Source organism: Ctenopharyngodon idella, chromosome 9, assembly GCF_019924925.1.
Source record: "Ctenopharyngodon idella isolate HZGC_01 chromosome 9, HZGC01, whole genome shotgun sequence".
NCBI classification, from domain to species: domain Eukaryota; kingdom Metazoa; phylum Chordata; class Actinopteri; order Cypriniformes; family Xenocyprididae; genus Ctenopharyngodon; species Ctenopharyngodon idella.
The window spans coordinates 2,722,801-2,742,516 of NC_067228.1; the positions used below are offsets into that span (position 1 = coordinate 2,722,801).

Here is a 19,716-nt window from a genome sequence, read left to right on the forward strand (position 1 = left end):
TTTATTTTGTGTTGAGATTGTGCAAGCATCAGCACTTCAGTCTGAACTTAATCATTCAACTTCCTGTTGCTCAACCCAGATACATTCATGGTTGCATTCAAGATCCACAATTAAAGGGTTAGTTCACCCAAAAATAAGAATTTCTGTCATTATTTACTCAACCTCATGTCGTTCTACACCCGTAAGACCTTCGTTCATCTTCAGAACACAAATTAAGATATTTTTGATTAAATCCGATGGCTCAGTGAGGCCTGCATTGACATAGAGGTCTGCATTCCCGTGGCAATAAGAATTAAATTTTGAATGAAAGGCGGATTGCGGTCGGTAACTATAGTGTACTTTAGGTGGGAGCGGGCGGTCTGACAGGTGGGAGCGGGCGGTCTGACAATAACCCGGTCGCTCCCGAGATGCTTTGACATCATCGCATCTGTGCTTGAACTTGAAGTGAACAAAACTTTCTGCAGTGGTGGCGTTCACACTGTCCCCAGTTCCCTGTCCTAAGAAACCTGGCAAGATATGTTCTTTGCATTAGAGGTCTGCGCGAGTGCACATTCAGAGAACATTCAACCTTTGTGATCGGATTTTAGAGGAGGGACGTTCTGAAACGGTCGTCAGTCAGCGTCATTCTGTTCTTGCGTGGATGTTAAAAAAGATTTCATTTTGCAGAAGGCTATAGCTAGTAAGCCAACAGTTTTCGTTTGTATCTATTTTTGGCTTAGCCTATAGTTTTGAGGGACATGCTATTTAATTTAGCCTATTTTTTCTCTGTGATATTTAGCCTATTATTCTTTATGACATTTTTTTCTCTGACATTTTTTAGGCTGTTGACAGCATCATAAGACAAATAAAAGTCTTGTACCAACCCGATTCCAAAAAAGTTGGGACACTGTACAAATTGTGAATAAAAAAGGAATGCAATAATTTACAAATCTCATAAACTTATATTTTATTCACAATAGAATATAGATAACATATCAAATGTTGAAAGTGAGACATTTTGAAATGTCATGCCAAATATTGGCTTATTTTGGATTTCATGAGAGCTACACATTCCAAAAAAGTTGGGACAGGTAGCAATAAGAGGCCGGAAAAGTTAAATGTACATATAAGGAACAGCTGGAGGACCAATTTGCAACTTATTAGGTCAATTGGCAACATGATTGGGTATAAAAAGAGCCTCTCAGAGTGGCAGTGTCTCTCAGAAGTCAAGATGGGCAGAGGATCACCAATTCCCCCAATGCTGCGGCGAAAAATAGTGGAGCAATATCAGAAAGGAGTTTCTCAGAGAAAAATTGCAAAGAGTTTGAAGTTATCATCATCTACAGTTCAATTCAATTCAATTCAATTCACATTTATTTGTATAGCGCTTTTCACGATACATATCGTTTCAAAGCAGCTTTACAGAGAATGCATGTCAACATTACAATTTGGAGACTGCAGTTAGCTAATAATGTAATAATTTAGGCGATTAACATACAATCACTGTTAGCAATGTAATTGGAGGTAGAAGCAAAGAGCTCCTGGAAAAATGAATTACATATTAACAATAATTAGGATTTATAGAATGTGAATGTGCGTGTTGATCCAGATGTTGCATCTTCTGAAGTCATCGCAGGAGTTGGCGCCGTCTCTTCCAAAGTTTTAGTCATCTGAGGTCTTCTTAAGAGGCTGGATCCAAACTGAAACTTGTGTTCTGCTAGTCACCTCGGGACGGGCGTCCCGAGGTAAAACAGAAAAGCAAATGGAGAATAATTAGCATAGCTGCTGTTCATAACATTAAGCAAAGATAGTCATGTGCAATTGATCTGATATGAGATGGATTATGTGAATGCTTGGCTTCCACATCATTGCATTCCTTTTTTATTCACAATTTGTACAGTGTCCCAACTTTTTTGGAATCGGGTTTGTATATGCTATGCATATTTGTTATCCCCAATCACTCTCTTTCTTTAGGGGAAGTTTATGCAAGATTCTGGAAACGATCTAAATTTAGCAGAACCCTTCGGGTCGGGAAGAAAATCACTATATGCGGATAGCGGGTGAACACTTTCAGATGCCCAGAAAGCTACTAAAGACGTATTTAAAACAGTTCATGTGACTACAGTGGCTCAACCTTAATGTTATGAAGTGACGACAATACTTTTTGTGCGCCAAAAAAACTTTATTCAACAATATCTTGTGATTGGCGATTTTAAAACACTGCTTCATGAAGCTTCGAAGCTCTTTTGTTTCGATTCAGTGGTTCAGAGCATGTATCAAACTTCCAAAGTCACGAACCCCAGTGGTGAACCAATAAAATTTTGAAACACTTATTATGTAACAAAGCCTTGTTTACTGAAATCGCGTGAATCCCTGATTTGAAACAAAAGATTCGCAAAGCTTCATGAAGCAGTGTTTTGAAATCGCCTATTACTAGATATTGTCAAAGTCGTTATTTTGTTTTTTTGGCGCTCAAAAAGTATTCTCGTCGCTTCATAACATTAAGGTTGAACCACTGTAGTCACATGATCTGTTTTAAATGTCTTTAGTAGCTTTCTGGGCACTGAAAGTATTAATTATCTTGCTGTCAATGGAAGCCTCACTGAGCCATCGGATTTCATCAAAAATATCTTAATTTGTGTTCTGAAGATTAACAAAGGTCTTACGGGTGTGGAACGACACGAGGGTGAGTAATAAATGACAGAATTTTTATTTTTGGGTGAACTAACCCTTTAACTTGCTGCAGATCTTGCCATTAGTGAGTAAATTGAAAAAAAATGTACCAGCCATGAAACTGTATGCATTTGCATTATTTTTATTACAAATATTACTTTGTCCTTATGATAGAGGCATTATTTAGATTTTATTTAGATTTTTTCCTCTTGTTTTTGTAGCCAGTGTGATTTTGATTGGAATCACTTCAGCAATGGTCAGAATTTAAAAAATGTAACCTAAAATTCCAAAATTCCAAAAATTTGATTTAAACAAAAATAACTAAAAAAACACTTAAAATTCCAGACACTGAAGAGTAACTAAACAAAAGCCAATTTTTACTCACATATCCCCTTTATAAACCCATATGCAGTTCGCTGGGGATGTTTCTGAGCCTTTGTTTGCTGTTTTGTTCCAGTATTGCGTTTGATTGATTGTGCGATGGTGTTTTGGCAGGTGCTGGAAGGCTTGTTGATGTTGAATAATGAACTGGCGGTGCAGATTGATGCCCATGACACACTGTGGGGCGAAACAGGTACGTTCAGTTCTTCTTCTTCGTGTTTTTCTCTCTCATTTCTCTCACTGTGTCATTATTTCTGTGCCATTAGGAGTCAGAATTACAGTCGGTGGGATGCTTGCAGTGGATTGTGGGTGTCTGTAGATGTTTTGTCAGAAAAAACATTATTAAAAAAAAGCATTTTTTTGGCTATGGTACAGAGCTGCTTAATCTAGATATTTTTAGCCTTTTAAGGTATTATATAGGGTTAAAAGAACCATGTTTTTTTAATGTGAAGAACTTTTTACCCGTTGTGCAGTAGAAAGGCTCTTTGGATGTGAAAGGTTGAACCATAATGCCAACAAAGAACGTTTAATTATTTTATTTACCTTTTTTTTTTTAAGAGTGAATAGTGATATATCAAATACTAGCTTCAAAACTGCCCCAATAACAGATCATTAGTAATTTATATGCTCTCTTTAGGTTGACTAATGTAAATCACTAATAATTAAGCATTTGTGCAAAAACGCCTCAAGGCCATTTATTGCAGGATAAAGTGTTTTTGTTGTCTCTAGTGCTGTTTAAAGGGGTTAGTGATGAGTGATTCAGCTGTCTTCATCAGTGTCAAATTGAAGGTTTGTCTGCTGTAGATTGTGTGTTTGAGATGTGGCTGCTGTCATGAGTCCATTGAGGTCAGACGTGGGCATTCATCTCATTTCATTACATTCATTACTGTGTTTCAGTGCTCTAAAGATGCATGTATTCAACAGAAGGAGAGATGCACAGATAAATACAAGACTTGAGCTAATAAATGCATTCACTTCAATGGCCTTTTATAATGCATTTTTATTATTTAATTTCTTTCCACTTAGAATGTTACTAAAACATGATGTGTCATAATGTCACTGAAGTGCTTTGAGATGGCTTATTAGATGGCTGATCTTTGCTGCCGTGTCTTTAACACTCACATTTATGCATTTAGCAGATGCTTTTATCCGAAGCTTGCATTGCGTTTAAGGTATACCTACATGATTGTGAATGTGGGTGGTTGTGTTTAAATTCATTCATCCGCCTGATGTTTGAAAGTTGAATAGTTTAGTTTCAATGAATGCTCTACTTTCACTGGGAGGAAGTTTTTAGTTACAGTATGTTTCATAGTACAGTGATGTCTTTTCTTTCTTAAAGATCAAGGAGATTTTGATTTGCCATGACATGAGGTCACATAGAAGCACATGCATATCTCAGCATCATGGATGTTTGTTTATGGTGTGTGTGTGTGTGTGTGTGTGTGTGTGTGTGTGTGTGTGTGCGCGCATTGAGGAAGTCAACAGACTACAGGAGGACTTTTGAACTCTACGGGGACGTGAAACGCAAGCAAAACATTGAACCCAAACAGAGATTCAACAGATAAGAGTGTTAAAGCAACACAGCTGTTTCCCCAGGCAGCTGTTCACCTCTGAAAACCTCAAACGACACTTTCTCATTAACACTAAAGTTCAGATAGTGTCTGTGTTTTATATATTATTTTTAATTATTTATTTTTAATTAAATTGAATATAAATTAAAATATCGATTAAAATTAGATATAAATTTAAATAAATATATCATTTTTATATATTATAAATTATATATATATATATATATATATATTGGCATAATATTGGCATAATATTTTAATTATTTAAATAAACATAAATTATATTTTTATATATTATAAATTATTTCTATATATATATATATATATATATATATATATATATATATATATATATATGTATAATTTTAATTATAATTATATATATATTAATTATTTATTTTATTTTTTAATTAAATTAAATTGAATATCAATTAAAATATAAATTAAAATTAGATATAAATTAAAATTTAAATAAGTAAAAATAATATTTTTATATATTATAAATATATTTTATATATGTGTGTTTGTATATATTATTTTAATTATTCATTTTATTTTTTCAATTAAATTAAATTAAATTGAATATCAATTAAAATATAAATTAAATTAAAATTTAAATATTATAATACATAAAAAATATAATTTCTATATATATTATTTTTATTTATTTTATTATTTTTGGTTAAATGAAATACCAATTAAAATATAAATTCAAATTAAAAATAGAAATTATATATTATATATTTAATTTAATTTTTTTTTTTTTTGTATTTTGTTTTTTTATTTGCAGGCCAATTCATTCATTCATTCATTCAGTCAGTCAGTCAGTCAGTCAGTCAGTCATTCAGTCATTCCAGACCTGGAAAAGTCATGAAAATTAATGAAGTCTTAAATAAATATCTATTAGCATTAGAGATTGCTCTTTGCCAGTGTAATATCTATAAAATTATTATTAAGACCCGTTGTCATCAATGACAGAAAAATAATGGCAATACAGTGGGTAGCCTGATTTTTCTCATACACAAAATAATATGAAGTCATTTCTTTGAAATCATTCTCCATAAAGGAAAATACGGTCTCAACACAGATACTTCGACCAGAGATGTTCATTTCTTCTGAGTGCTCCTGTGTTCTTTAATCTTCAGACCAGGATCAATGCTCTCTGTGCTCTGACCCGTACGATCCCACTAACAAACAGAGCTCAGATGAAGGTCATTTCCATTATCAGACCGCCTTGAAGCAGGACCTCCAAACACATCTGTGATCCCTCTCGAGTGCTCTGGATTCAGTGGATGCATTATAAAAGGCTTTAGGAATAACCCTTGAGTGAACTTTTCTGTTTGCTGGGCTTTTGTTTTTGTGTAGTTGTTTATCAAGCCCATACTGTGTTTCTACACTGTTGAAATTGCAGCTTTTTAGTGAAAACATTATGATACACTGAAATGTGCGGCTGAATTTTATTCTTCTGATCGGAGAGTCATCCTCATTGGACTCGTTTCATTCATTTCCTTAATAACAAAGCAAATGAACATGAATCTCTTCACAATTCTGCATTAATCGAAAAAACTCACTAAGACGTTGCTAAGACGTTCTGGGTTGTTGTCAGGCAGCTGCTGTAATGTTCTGGGTATTTGCTAGGGCATTTCATAGTTATTGCTGTATGTTCTGGGTAGTTGCTAAGACAGACGGATGGAGAGATGATGGATGGATGGACAAATGGCCAGACAGTAATGATGGATGGACGGATGGACGGACGAATGGACGGATGGACGGATGGATGGACGGATGGATGGATGGATGGATGGGTGGATGGATGGGTGGATGAACGGACAGACAGATATGATGGATAGATGGATGGATGGATGGATGGATGGACGGATGGATGGATCAATGGACAAATATGATGGATGGATGGACAAATGGACAGACAGATATGATAGATGGATGGATGAATGGATGGACAGACGGAGAGATATGATGGATGGATGGATGGATGGACGGATGGATGGACGGACGGACGAACGGACAGATAGGAAGGATGGATGGACAAACGGACAGACAGATATGATAGATGGATGGATGGATGGATGGATGAATGGATGGACGGACGATCGGATGGACAGACGGACAGATATGATGGATGGATGGATGGATGGATGAACGGATGGACATATGATGGATGGATGGATGGATGAACGATTGGACGGACAGATATGATGGATGGATGGATGGATGAACGGACGGACATATGATGGATGGATGGATGGATGAACGAATGGACGGACAGAAATGATGGATGGATGGATGGATGGAAAGAAGGATGAACGGAAAGACAGATATGATGGATGGATGGATGGACAGACGGACATATGATGGATGGATGGATGGATGAACGAATGGACGGACAGAAATGATGGATGGATGGATGGATGGAAAGAAGGATGAACGGAAAGACAGATATGATGGATGGATGGATGGACAGACGGACGAATGGATGGACAGATGTGATGGATGGACGGACAGACAGATATGATGGATGGACGAATGGATGGACAGATGTGATGATGGATGGATGGACAGATATAATGGATGGATGGATGGATGGATGAACGGACGGACAGATATGGATGGATGGATAGATGGACGGACGGACGGATGGACAGATGTGGTGGATGCATGGATAGATAGATGAACAAACAGTTGGACAGACAGATGTGATGGATGGATGGATGGATGGACGAATGGATGGACAGATGTGATGGATGGATGGACAAACAGTTGGATGGACAGATATGATGGGTGGGTGGATGGATGGATGAACGGACGGACAGATATGGATGGATGGATAGATGGACGAATGGACGGACGGATGGACAGATGTGATGGATGCATGGATAGATAGATGAACAAACAGTTGGACAGACAGATATGATGGATGGATGAACAGACGGATGGATAGATGGATGGATGGATGGACGGACAGATATGATGGATGGATGGATGGATGGATGGACAGATATGGATGGATGGATGGATGGATGGATAGATGGACGGACGGACGGATGGACAGATGTGATGGATGCATGGATAGATGGATGGATGAACAAACAGTTGGACAGACAGATATGATGGATGGATGGATGGATGGATGGACGAACAGACAGACGGATGGAATGAATGACAGATACGATGGATGGATGGATGGATGGATGGATTTCTCTCTGACGTCTTTTTTTAATGTAGAAGATCTTGAGTTGTGAAAGTTCCAGCATGATTCACAGCTCAATGAACTCTTTTATCACAGAAGATCAAACAGATTGTTATTCCTCTCTGAAGTGTCAGTGTGTTGTGTGGGATCCAGACTGCAGATTCCCGCTGTTTATACAGTTGCATTATGGGGGATTGTGTGGGGCGGCTCAGGTTAGCAGACGCTGTGTCAGTCCCAGGTGGGGAAATAGGCTTTATTTTCTTCAAGCAAAATTTAATTTCTTATAGTTCTCGTTTGATTTTTGAAGTCACACGTGACCCGGACATGTTCCTGATCTGTGTGAAGGTTCACTGGTGTTTGTGGAGATAAAAAGAGAGCTTTCTGGCTTTTTTCTGTCCGGTTTGTTTCTCGAGCAGCAAATAAACGAGTATATGAGCTCACAGGTCTGCTGAAACACGGCTGGAGCTAAAGAAAACACCAGATCAGCTCTGAGAGATCACTGTGAATACTGTGAGAGTCACACTTTAATTTCATCCTGAAGCAATAAAAAGCTTTTTAAAAAGAACATGTTGTAGATTAGTTTAGGATGCGTCCCTCTCTGTGTTTTTGCATCACTCCATCTTTCTGTGTGTAAATGAAAGCAGTGCTCTTCAGTACAGATGGATGTTCTGATTCTTGGAGACATCACTAATGGCACAGGCATCTTCTCCACTCCGGAGTCTCTGTCCTTTAATCTTGCTCAAACTGCAGAGAGCTGTTAGTCATGTGACCATCAATCCTGGTGTCCTAGACGACCCCGTCAGACCTGACATGAATGTTCTGGCTGAAGAGAAGCTTCCAGAACACAGTCTAGTCTGTTCACTCTAATGAATGATCTATGAGTGATCCCATCAGATTATCTGGCTGAAGCATTTACTATCCTTAAAATATTAGTATAATGATTATTTTGTCATCAGTTCTGGAATCAGTGCTAAATCCTGATTGGATGATGAACTGTAAAATGCAGATTAACACACCTATGATGCACAATGAATATTAATGCATAAGTTGCTATGTAGCTTGGCAACATTTTATTTTGTTTATTTTTTTATACTATTTCATTTTATATTTATATTGTAATTATTACTATTAGTGCTCGATTAATCTAACATAAAAGTTTGTAATTATATAATGTGTGTGTGTGTGTGTGTATATATACAGACACTTCGCGATTAATCAATTTAACAGCACTAATATATATTTATTTATATATAATTATATTAAATATTTTTAATAAATTACATATAAATGTTACATATAAATTACATATAAACATATAAATTATTTATATAGATTTTCCCCAAAAAACTATAACATACATTATATGCACCACTATTTATTTAATAATCAATTAAAATCGTGCATAACTTTGAATAAAAACCCATCATACATGTTTTCATTTCTGTTTACCAGTGTTATTTTAATATCATTTATGTACTATTATAGTTTTTGTTAGATTTTATTTATATTTTTTCATTTCAATTTTAGTAATTTTTTTGTCATTTTGTTTTATTTTAAAAAAAAATATCAATATAGTTTTTAAGTTTTAGTTTTTAGCTTATTTTTGGAATGAAAATGAGAAATGTAATTTTGTTTTTATATTTTATTTCTAAAAATATGTTTTTTTTAATGGTTTTGGTTTTAGTTAACTGTATAATAATAGCCCTGCTCTTTACACAGCTCTGACTGCGGCTGCAGGACGGGGGAAGATGGAGGTGTGTGACTTCCTGTTGGAGCGGGGGGCGCAGGTTCAGCAGGTGAACAGGAGAGGAGCGTGTGCCCTGTTCTGTGCAGTTCGACAGGGACACTGGCAGGTGAGACGCTGTAAAACACCTGAACCACGCAAACGGCAGTACTTCCTCTTCAGGGAAGAATGTTTAATGAATTCTCATTTACAGATTGCAGATCTGTTGCTGCAGCATGGGGCGGATGTGAATGTAAGTGACAAACAGGGCCGCACACTGCTGATGGTGGCCGCATGTGAGGGGCATCTCAGCACGGCCGACTTCCTGTTGTCTAAAGGTGAGTGGCATGCGCAAATGCACTGTGAGCTTTTTTAATCAGCATTTGTAGGCTTTTATAAAGTCACCTTTCTTTATATAGCACTTTATACAATACAGATTGTTTCAAAGCATCTTCACAGTAATAAACAGGGAAATAACTAGGGTTGCCCCCTAAAGTTAGGCGATGAGAAGAGGCTCAGTCAACCAAATTGAATTAGTCGTTTGGTTGCAGAAAAAAAAACTCCACAGGAAGTGACAAAGGCTGATCGTTGACATGGCTGATCCATGTGGTAATTACAGTATGTCGGGCAGGAAATCCAAACGTTCGTCTATCATTCATCAACCTCAGACTTAATATTTGAAACATGTAAGTATTAGCCTAACGTTAGTCACTTTACATGGCGGCTCGCTCTAATGTCAAAGTTCACTTCAGAATTAAAATTTCCTGATAATGTCATCCAAGATGTTTGTCTTTCTTTCTTCAGTTGAAAGGAAATGAAGGTTTTTGAGGAAAACATTCCAGGATTTTTCTCCATATAGTGGACTTCACTGGGGTTCAACGGGTTCAGTGCAGCTTCAAAGAGCTCTACATGATCCCAGACGAGGAATAAAAGTCTTATCTAGAGAAATGATTGGTCATTTTCTAAAAATTATATACTTTTTAACCACAAATGCTCGTCTTGCACTGCTCTGTGATGTGCAGCGCTTTATGTAATCATGTTGGAAAGGTCACGCGTGATGTAGGAGGAAGTACTGATCCAGTGTTTACAAAGCAAATGTGCAAAGACTAAAGGACTAGAGTCCGAAATTTTCATATGCGTTTTTTCGTATTTGTGATCCTAAAAATTTGTCACACACAGAGACCTTGCACACTGAGTCCAATGCGTATTAATGAATCCGTTGCGAAAAAATTCGCAAAATAATACAAAATGAAGTCTTCAAGCAGTGAGCATGATTTAGTTGTCCTCTCAACCATTTGTGGTTAATCTGAATTTTTTTATGACGGACGAAAGTTTCGAAGGCAGTGTGTAAACATGATTGACACAACGTGAGGTCGTATTTAATTTTTAACATGCGAACATTTCTGACGTGAATTTCGGACTCAGTGTGCAAAGGCCTTAAGTCAATCGGCCTATACACAAAAAGGTAAAATAACGATGTCGGACAATTTTGAAGTTTAAGGAGAAAATGAGATGGAGTTTTTCACCCTACCCTGTGGTACTTCCGCCTACGTCACGTGTGACCTTTCCAACGTTATTACATAATGCGTGGCACATCGCAGAGCAGCGCAAGATGAGTGTTTGTGGTTAAAAAGTATAAAAATTTTAATTTTTTTTTTAGAAAATGACCGATGGTTTCTCTAGATAAGACTCTTATTCCTCATCTGGGATCATGTAGAGCTCTTTGAAGCTGCACTGAAACTGACATTTGGACCTTCAACCCGTTGAACCCCAGTGAGGTCCACTATATGGAGAAAAATCCTGGAATGTTTTCCTCAAAAACCTTAATTTCTTTTTGACTGAAGAAAGAAAGACATAAACATCTTGGATGACATGGGGGTGAGTAAAATATCAGGAAATTTTAATTCTGAAGTGAACTAACCCTTTAACTCTTTCCCCGCCATTGACTGATTTTTTTCGGCTTTCTGTGTTTACGGTAGGAGGCGCTATTACACACCTTCTGAAAGTAGTACTCAGATCTACTAAATCTCCGGATCAAAACACAGACAAAAAAAGAAGCAGAAACAAGTGATAGAAGCATTGCTTATGAATTTTTTTTTTTTTTTTAAGTAGAGGCTCTGTTCTTTCTTTTGATATATTGCATGTTCAGATATTCATAAAACAAAATATTCTGGGGGCCATCAAATTTTTGTGCAAATAATCAGAAACGCTGGTGGTGGCTGGCACCTGTTTTTAAAAACGTTGACGGGGAAAAAGTTAACCTAGATAAATGTGCGCTCTTATTAGGCGCAAGTGTTCATGCGAAGCTAAATTAGTAGCACGTTCACTGCATGATGTTGAACTTAACGTGCATTTCTCTCTATAAGCGCGTCCACGAGATGACGAGTAAACACTAAATCTTTGCTGAAAACACTAGTTTATTGATAAATCATTAAAATGTACAGACAGTCTCCTTTCTGTTTTTTTTTTTCCTGACACATTCATAATCATTACTTTTGCTGGTACGTTGCAGCAAGCTTTATGTATGCGCTTGAGCGCTTAATTTATATTTTAAAGGCTCATTATTGCAGTTTAGAAGAACAATTTTAACAATGTTACATATATTATTCCTCCCTGAAACTCAAAGCATTTTCTGATCCCACTCCCCAGTAGCCTATATATTTAACTAATTAAACTAATATCATAAACGTGCGACTAGTTGACTAATGACTTGAATGAATGACTACTAGTCAACTATAAAATTCTTTAGTCAGGGGCAGTGCAGTTAATGATGCAAACTTCATCAAATATGAGACAAATTCAAATTCTGCTGTAAAGCAGCTCTAAAAAGAGCTTTTTAATAACTGCAGTTCATCAATTATTAAACTAGTTCAATTCAGCTATAAAGCAGCTGAAGACAGTAGTGTTGTTATTCAGCTCGAGTCAGTTTGATTTTGATTCAGTTCCATTCAATAACAGTGTCAATGTTGCAAATAAAGAAAAGAGCAAACCTGTTGAAGTCCTTCATTGAGATAAAGTGGCAAGTTTCCAGCAAGAGTTCAAACGAACATCCTCTGCTTTTCCCAGGTGCCTCTTTAGCATCGGTGGATAAGGAAGGGTTAACTCCCCTCAGCTGGGCATGTTTAAAAGGACACAAGAACGTTGTTCAGTTTTTGGTGGAAAAGGGTGCAGTTATCGACCACTCAGACAAGAATGGACGCACACCGCTGGACCTGGCTGCCTTCTATGGAGACGCTGATATTGTAAGTAAATAACATATTGTAGAGCTGTAATCAAGATCAGCGGGGCTTTTTTTTATATGAGATACGCTGTGTGAAGTCATTGGAGTATGAGAAAAATGGGGATTCTTAGCAGAGTTCTGTAGATTCAACAGCCTGATGAATTTCAATTCGTAATAAACAGGAGGCAGAATTATAATATGAATTGAAGGTAAAGTTATGACAGTGTGACAGACATTTTGCATCTAAAATCTTTTTTAAATGCATAATAATTGTTTTGACTATTGTGAGACGTGTGGAATCAGTTGAGGGGAAAAAAGGGGGAATAAATAGTCAAAATAAATTAGGTAATTATTTATACACTACCATTCAGAAGTTTAGAATAATTAAGGTTTTTAATGCCTTTAAAAGAAGTTTCTTATACTCATCTAGGCTGCATTTATTTGATAAAAAAATAGTAAAATAGTGAAATATTATTACAATTTCAAATAGCTGTTTTCTGTGTGAATGTACTGTAAAATATAATTTATTTCTGTGATCAAAGCTGAATTTTCAGCATCATTACTCCAGTCTTCAGTGTCACATGATCCTTCTGAAATCATTTTAATATGCTTATTTGCTGCTCAAAAAAACATTTATCATTATTACCAATTCTGAAAACAGTTGTGCTGCTTAATATTTTTGTGGAAACTGCCATACATTTTATTTTTCAAGATTCTTTAATGAATAGAAAGTTCAAAAGAACAGCATTTATTTGAAATATAAAGCTTTTGTAACATTATAAATGTCTTTACTGTCACTTTTGATCAATTTAATGTGTCCTTGCTGAATAAAAATATTCATTTCTTTTAAAAAAATTATCTGACCAAACCCAAATTTTTAAACGGTAGTGTATTTCGTCATGAAACTCAAATTTCATCCTTTTCCTGCCATTCTATCACAGCATCTCGGCCTCAGGTTCACACTGATGATCTGAAGCGTGTGTTTTTGCAGGTTCATTATCTGGTTGAGAAGGGTGCAGTGATCGAGCATGTGGACTACAGTGGCATGAGGCCGCTGGATCGAGCCATCGGCTGCAGAAACACCTCCGTTGTGCTGACCTTACTGAAGAAAGGAGCCAAACTAGGTGAGATCTGCTCTTCAACTGGAGGATATGGATACAAATGTTGTCAATATTTATGTATTTGTTTTGAAATGAGAAAGTGTGATGGTTTTTTCAGTCATAATAGACAACTAAACTAAACAGTTATTGTAGTTTAGAAATGTTTTAAAGGGTTAGTTCACCCCAAAATGAAAATTCTGTCATTAATTACTTACCCTCATGTCGTTCCACACCCGTAAGACCTTCGTTCATCTTCAGAACACAAATTAAGATATTTTTGATGAAATCCGATCAGAGGCCTCCATTAAAAGCAAGATAATTAACACTTTCAGATGCCCAGAAAGCTACTAAATACATTTAAAACAGGTCATGTGACTACAGTGATTCAACCTTAATGTTATGAAGCGACGAGAATACTTTTTGTGCGCCAAAAAAAACAAAATATTGACTTTATTCAACAATATCTAGTGATGGGCGATTTCAAAACCCTGCTTCATGAAGCTTTACGAATCTTTTGTTTCGAATCAGTGGTTCAGAGCGTGTATCAAACTGCCAAAGTCATGTGATTTCAGTAAACGAGGCTTCGTTACGCCATAAGTGTTTCGAAACGTTTCGAAATTTCAATGGTTCACGTGACTTTGACAGTTTGATACACGCTCTGAACCACTGATTCGAAACTAAAGATTTGTAAAGCTTCATGAAGCAGTGTTTTGAAATCGCCCATCACTAGATATTGTTGAATAAAGTCGTTATTTAGATTTTTGGCGTACAAAAAGTATTCTCGTCGCATCATAACATTAAGGTTGAACCATTGTAGTCACATGATCTGTTTTAAATATGTCTTTAGTAGCTTTCTGGGCATCTGAAAGTGTTAATTATCTTGCTGACAATGGAGGCCTCACTGAGCCATCGGATTTTATCAAAAATATCTTAATTTGTGTTCTGAAGATGAAGGAAGGACTTACGTGTGTAGAACGACATGAGGGTGAGTAATAAATGACAGAAATTTCATTTTTGGGTGAACTAACCCTTTAAATGCAAGAAGTAAAATACAGCATATAGAAGCACCTTTATATTGAATCAGAGTTTTGAATTGATTCAATAGGACACCATCATCAATAACATGAGCTTGTGATATTTATTAGACAATCACATCTTTCCTCCTGAAGCTCTTACATCACAGACCCTGCTGTGTCTGTGTGTGTGTGTGTGTGTGTGTGTGTGTGTGTGTGTGTGTGTGTGTGTGTGTGTGTGTGTGTGTGTGTTTCCACTGACTTGAGCTGATTTAATTTACTACATCATCTGCCCACAAACAATCATAGTGCACCATAGTCTTTGTTTACGAGAATCTTTAACATCCAAAGTAATTGAATTCAGCATTTATATCACATCACAAGCTGGCTTTGATAAAACATTAAACATTATTTAAAGGTGATTTATGTCTAAAAACGTTTATTATTTCTGCAGTTCTGTTCGGTCTTGTTGATGACACAAAAACCACACTTCACATAAAACAAAAATAATATTCATAACAATCAACTAACCATAATAATCACAATTTATTATGGTATAAAGTAGTTTCCAGCATAGCAAAAATAAAATATAGTATGGTTGCAGCAATAATGATTATAATTAGCCAAGTTTAGAGCTAATCAAGGATTTGTTGATCTAGGATGTGTTGCACCACTTAATTTTAACCACAGATTAACAAATCAGGGATTAAAATTCTAATCTGTGATTAAAACCTTCATCTGAGTCATTTTGTCTGCCGTGATTGATTGGTTTTTGTAATTAAACAGCGACGGAGTTGAAATTCCATTTCCTTTTAACCTCCTGACCTGTAAATTTAAAGTTAATCCCTAACTGAGATTTAAATAATGGAGCACTTTTACTTTCAGAGTTTAAAGTGATGGAGCAACAAGATCAGAGTTAATCTATCTTTAATGTGAATTAAAACCAGGAACAAAATGATGGTTTAACCTCTTAAGATCGGGGACCATTTTGGGGATTTCCGCCTGGATTCTGGTCCAGTTTTCTTCAGTGGAGACAGCTCTGTGTTGGTGTTTAAGTGAAACCCGTTGGAAGTTTGGAGACTCTCTGTGTCGTCTGGTGTGTCTGAGGTGGATGTGTGAAGCTGTATTTTCTCTTTGCATGTCTCTTTCTGCTGTTTTTTCATTCTTCTCTCTTTTAACTGCTTTCACTAAAACCATCATCATCATCAGGCTACAGAACGTCGCCTTATGATCGAACAGGTACACTCTTTAGGTAACTTTATTTCACGCCAGTTACATTCTTCTCCTAAGCTGTGTTTTTGAAGAGCGGTTTGATGTAACGGACCACCTCTCTCTCTCTCTCTCTCTGTATTCAAGGTAACGCAGCCTGGGCGATGGCGACCTCCAAACCCGACATCCTCATCATCCTCCTGCAGAAGCTCATGGAGGAAGGAAACCTGCTGTATAAGGTGAGGTCAGGTTAAAGTGTTGTGTAATTACACAAAGATATTTGAGGGCTGAAGGTTGAGATTGTTCCAGAGTCTTCCAGAGGAGTTTTGATATGTGACAATAATGTCTGAATTTCTATAAAAAATAAAAATGGGAATGATTAACAGTGGGGAAAAAAAAAAAAAAAACTATTCAAGAGGGTGGATTGGGCGAGAGAAATGTTGATTATAATTATAAATTTTAATAATTATAATAATAACACAATTTAATATATTATATATTATTATATTATAATAAAACAATAATAACATGTAATAATAATATATATTATTATATATTATATATTAAGTATATTATGATTGAGTTAGTCCGATATGATTGATTAATAAATTATATTAGATTTTATATATATGTATGTGTGTGTAATAATATAACAATATATACTATATAAAGTAATACTATTGAATTTATATATATATACAGTGGGTACGGAAAGTATTCAGACCCCCTTCAATTTTTCACTCTTTGTTATATTGCAGCCATTTGCTAAAATCATTTAAGTTCATTTTTTTTCCTCATTAATGTACACACAGCACCCCATATTGACAGAAAAACACAGAATTGTTGACATTTTTGCAGATTTATTAAAAAAGAAAAACTGAAATATCACATGGTCCTAAGTATTCAGAGCCTTTGCTGTGACACTCATATATTTAACTCAGGTGCTGTCCATTTCTTCTGATCATCCTTGAGATGGTTCTACACCTTCATTTGAGTCCAGCTGTGTTTGATTATAATGATTGGACTTGATTAGGAAAGCCACACACCTGTCTATATAAGACCTTACAGCTCACAGTGCATGTCAGAGCAAATGAGAATCATGAGGTCAAAGGAACTGCCTGAAGAGCTCAGAGACAGAATTGTGGCAAGGCACAGATCTGGCCAAGGTTACAAAAAAATTTCTGCTGCACTTAAGGTTCATATATATATATATATATATATATATATATATATTATGATTATGATTGTTATAAATTATATTAGATTTTATATGTGTGTGTAATATAATAATATATACTATATAAAAAATAATACAATTGAATTTATAAATATTATAAATGATAATAATAATACAATTTAATAATAATATATCATAAATTATATATATATATATATATATATATATATATATATATATATATTATATATATATTATGATTATGGTTGTTATAAATGATATTAGATTTTATATAATTACAAATTCTTTATATATATATATATATATATATATATATATATATATATATATATCCTAGACCCACTCAAAAGGGTGAATAGGAGCGACAGAAAAGTGTAGCATAATTAGTATGAAGATATTTTGACAGCTCAAGGTGACCAATCATAATCAAGTATTCCAGAGATGAGTTTTGATATGTGATATTAGTGTCTGAATGCTTATTAAAATAAAAATGAGTATGATTATCTTCACATGCCTTATCAAAGCGGTGAGCTTTAATCCAGTAGAAATGGGATTGGAAATAATGACACACTGAGTGATTGTTATCAAAGCATGAATGAGCAGATGATGTGTGTGTGACATTTAACAGATTGACGTTTGTGTCAGGACGATCTGCGCAGCTGGAACGAGTGATTGATGAACTTCTTGTCTCTCTCTCCTCAGAGAGGGAAGATGAAGGAAGCGGCTCAGCGGTATCAGTACGCACTAAGGAAGTTTCCCAGAGAGGGTTTCGGTGATGAACTGAAGGCCTTTAAGGAACTGCGTGTGTCTTTGTACCTCAATCTCTCCCGCTGTCGACGGAAAACCAATGTAAGACACTAGCATCATGAGATCATTACAGATGCCTCACCGGACACCACATCTTATTTTGTTTTCTCACTTTGTTTCCAGATTTTTAATTCTTATATAAATCCTGATATTAAGGTTTTCATACATCAATTATCAAAACACATTTTACAACCCACATGATAAATTTTTAAAATATACAACAGACTGGCAGTGTCATTTTACTATTATTTATATAATATTGCAGTATTTATTACTATTTTGAATTAATTATTTTATATTAGCCATTTTTAATTTTACTTAAAGAGATAGTTCACCCAAAAAATGAAAATGATCCTATGATTTACTCACCCTTAAGCCATCCTAGGTGTATATGACTATCTTTATAATGTCTATTTATTAAAATAGAGACTTTTTTATTTCTGAGCAAAGAACAAAAGAACAAAGAACAAAAAAGAGCTTTGGCGTGAGAATATCGGGGTCTTGAATCACGTTCAGTCTCTAGCATGAGCAATAGGTTTCTGGCTGCAGTTCACTTAATGACCACCGGTGTCGCTAATTACAAGGGTTTCTTAATTACAAGGGTTTGTTAATTACATATAGCCCCTTTAACAATAACAATGCAGACAAAAAATTTATTTAAAAGAGGAAAATACCAATAAATCACATTTATTATGCTTCATGCCAAGGCTTTGTGGCCCACATGGGACATTTAAAGACATCTGGAGCAGTGAGCCGAGACACCCCTGCTAGTTCTACTGATCTGGATCAATCAGATTGTGTTTTTCACTGCTCAAAATGTCAGACACGGCAAGACGAGAAAGATGCAAATTACTCAGAGGGCTTGAATTGATTTGAAGGTTTATTCAGAAGTAATAGCCCGGCTCCAAAAGGTCTCCCGACACAATACGGAGCCAATTTCCAGTCTGCACCTTTGATTGATGACACAATGAACAACAACTGAAGAGTTCATTAATTAAATCACCTATTATTTGGACCAATTTACAGCTATTCAGCAGTCCTGTGGTGTGAATCTAAATTCAGCAAATCTGGCTGATTGCTTGACTTAGTCTGGCTGTTCTCAGTTTGTGGATCTGTGCGGTATCTGACGCTCCTCTCCTCTCTCTCACAGGACTTTGGCATGGCTGAGGAGTTTGCCACAAAGGCTTTGGAGCTCAAACCCAAATCATACGAGGCGTACTACGCTAGAGCCAGAGCCAAACGCAGCAGCAGGTGAGGCGACGGTGTTCACATGCAGAACTTTGATCTGTTTCAAACCTAGAGTCACAATTGCATGAAATATAAAATTGAAATATGTTGTTTTTCTTGCAGCTCATATTCATGTTTAGTTCAAATTTTTGTGGAAACCATGATATACTACTATTTAAAGGTTATAAAGTCAGAATTGTGAGATATAAAGTCAGAATTGCGAGTTATAAAGTCAGAATTGTGAGTTATGAAGTCAGAATTCAGTGATATAAAGTCAGAATTGCGTGATATAAAGTCAGAATTGTGAGATATAAAGTCAGAATTGCGAGTTATGAAGTCAGAATTGAGTGATATAAAGTCAGAATTGTGAGATATAAAGTCAGAATTGCGAGTTATGAAGTCAGAAT

The 19,716-nt window shown here is 35.8% G+C and overlaps 1 protein-coding gene across 6 annotated transcripts in view; it reads left to right on the forward strand.

The window, feature by feature from the left end:
* Window positions 1–19,716, forward strand: part of tanc1b (tetratricopeptide repeat, ankyrin repeat and coiled-coil containing 1b) — a 179,428-nt gene that overhangs the window by 154,353 nt on the left and 5,359 nt on the right. For 3 of the 6 annotated variants that reach the window (XM_051904757.1, XM_051904759.1, XM_051904761.1), the window contains 9 exons: window positions 3,148–3,226; window positions 9,532–9,665; window positions 9,750–9,873; window positions 12,602–12,777; window positions 13,747–13,879; window positions 16,078–16,107; window positions 16,225–16,316; window positions 17,978–18,124; window positions 19,233–19,333. In XM_051904757.1, the coding sequence (XP_051760717.1) occupies window positions 3,148–3,226; window positions 9,532–9,665; window positions 9,750–9,873; window positions 12,602–12,777; window positions 13,747–13,879; window positions 16,078–16,107; window positions 16,225–16,316; window positions 17,978–18,124; window positions 19,233–19,333 (1,016 nt within the window). Of the gene's footprint in view, window positions 1–3,147; window positions 3,227–9,531; window positions 9,666–9,749; window positions 9,874–12,601; window positions 12,778–13,746; window positions 13,880–16,077; window positions 16,121–16,224; window positions 16,317–17,977; window positions 18,125–19,232; window positions 19,338–19,716 lie in introns of those variants that run through there. The other 3 variants (XR_007931526.1, XM_051904758.1, XM_051904762.1) reach the window with 3 other exon arrangements.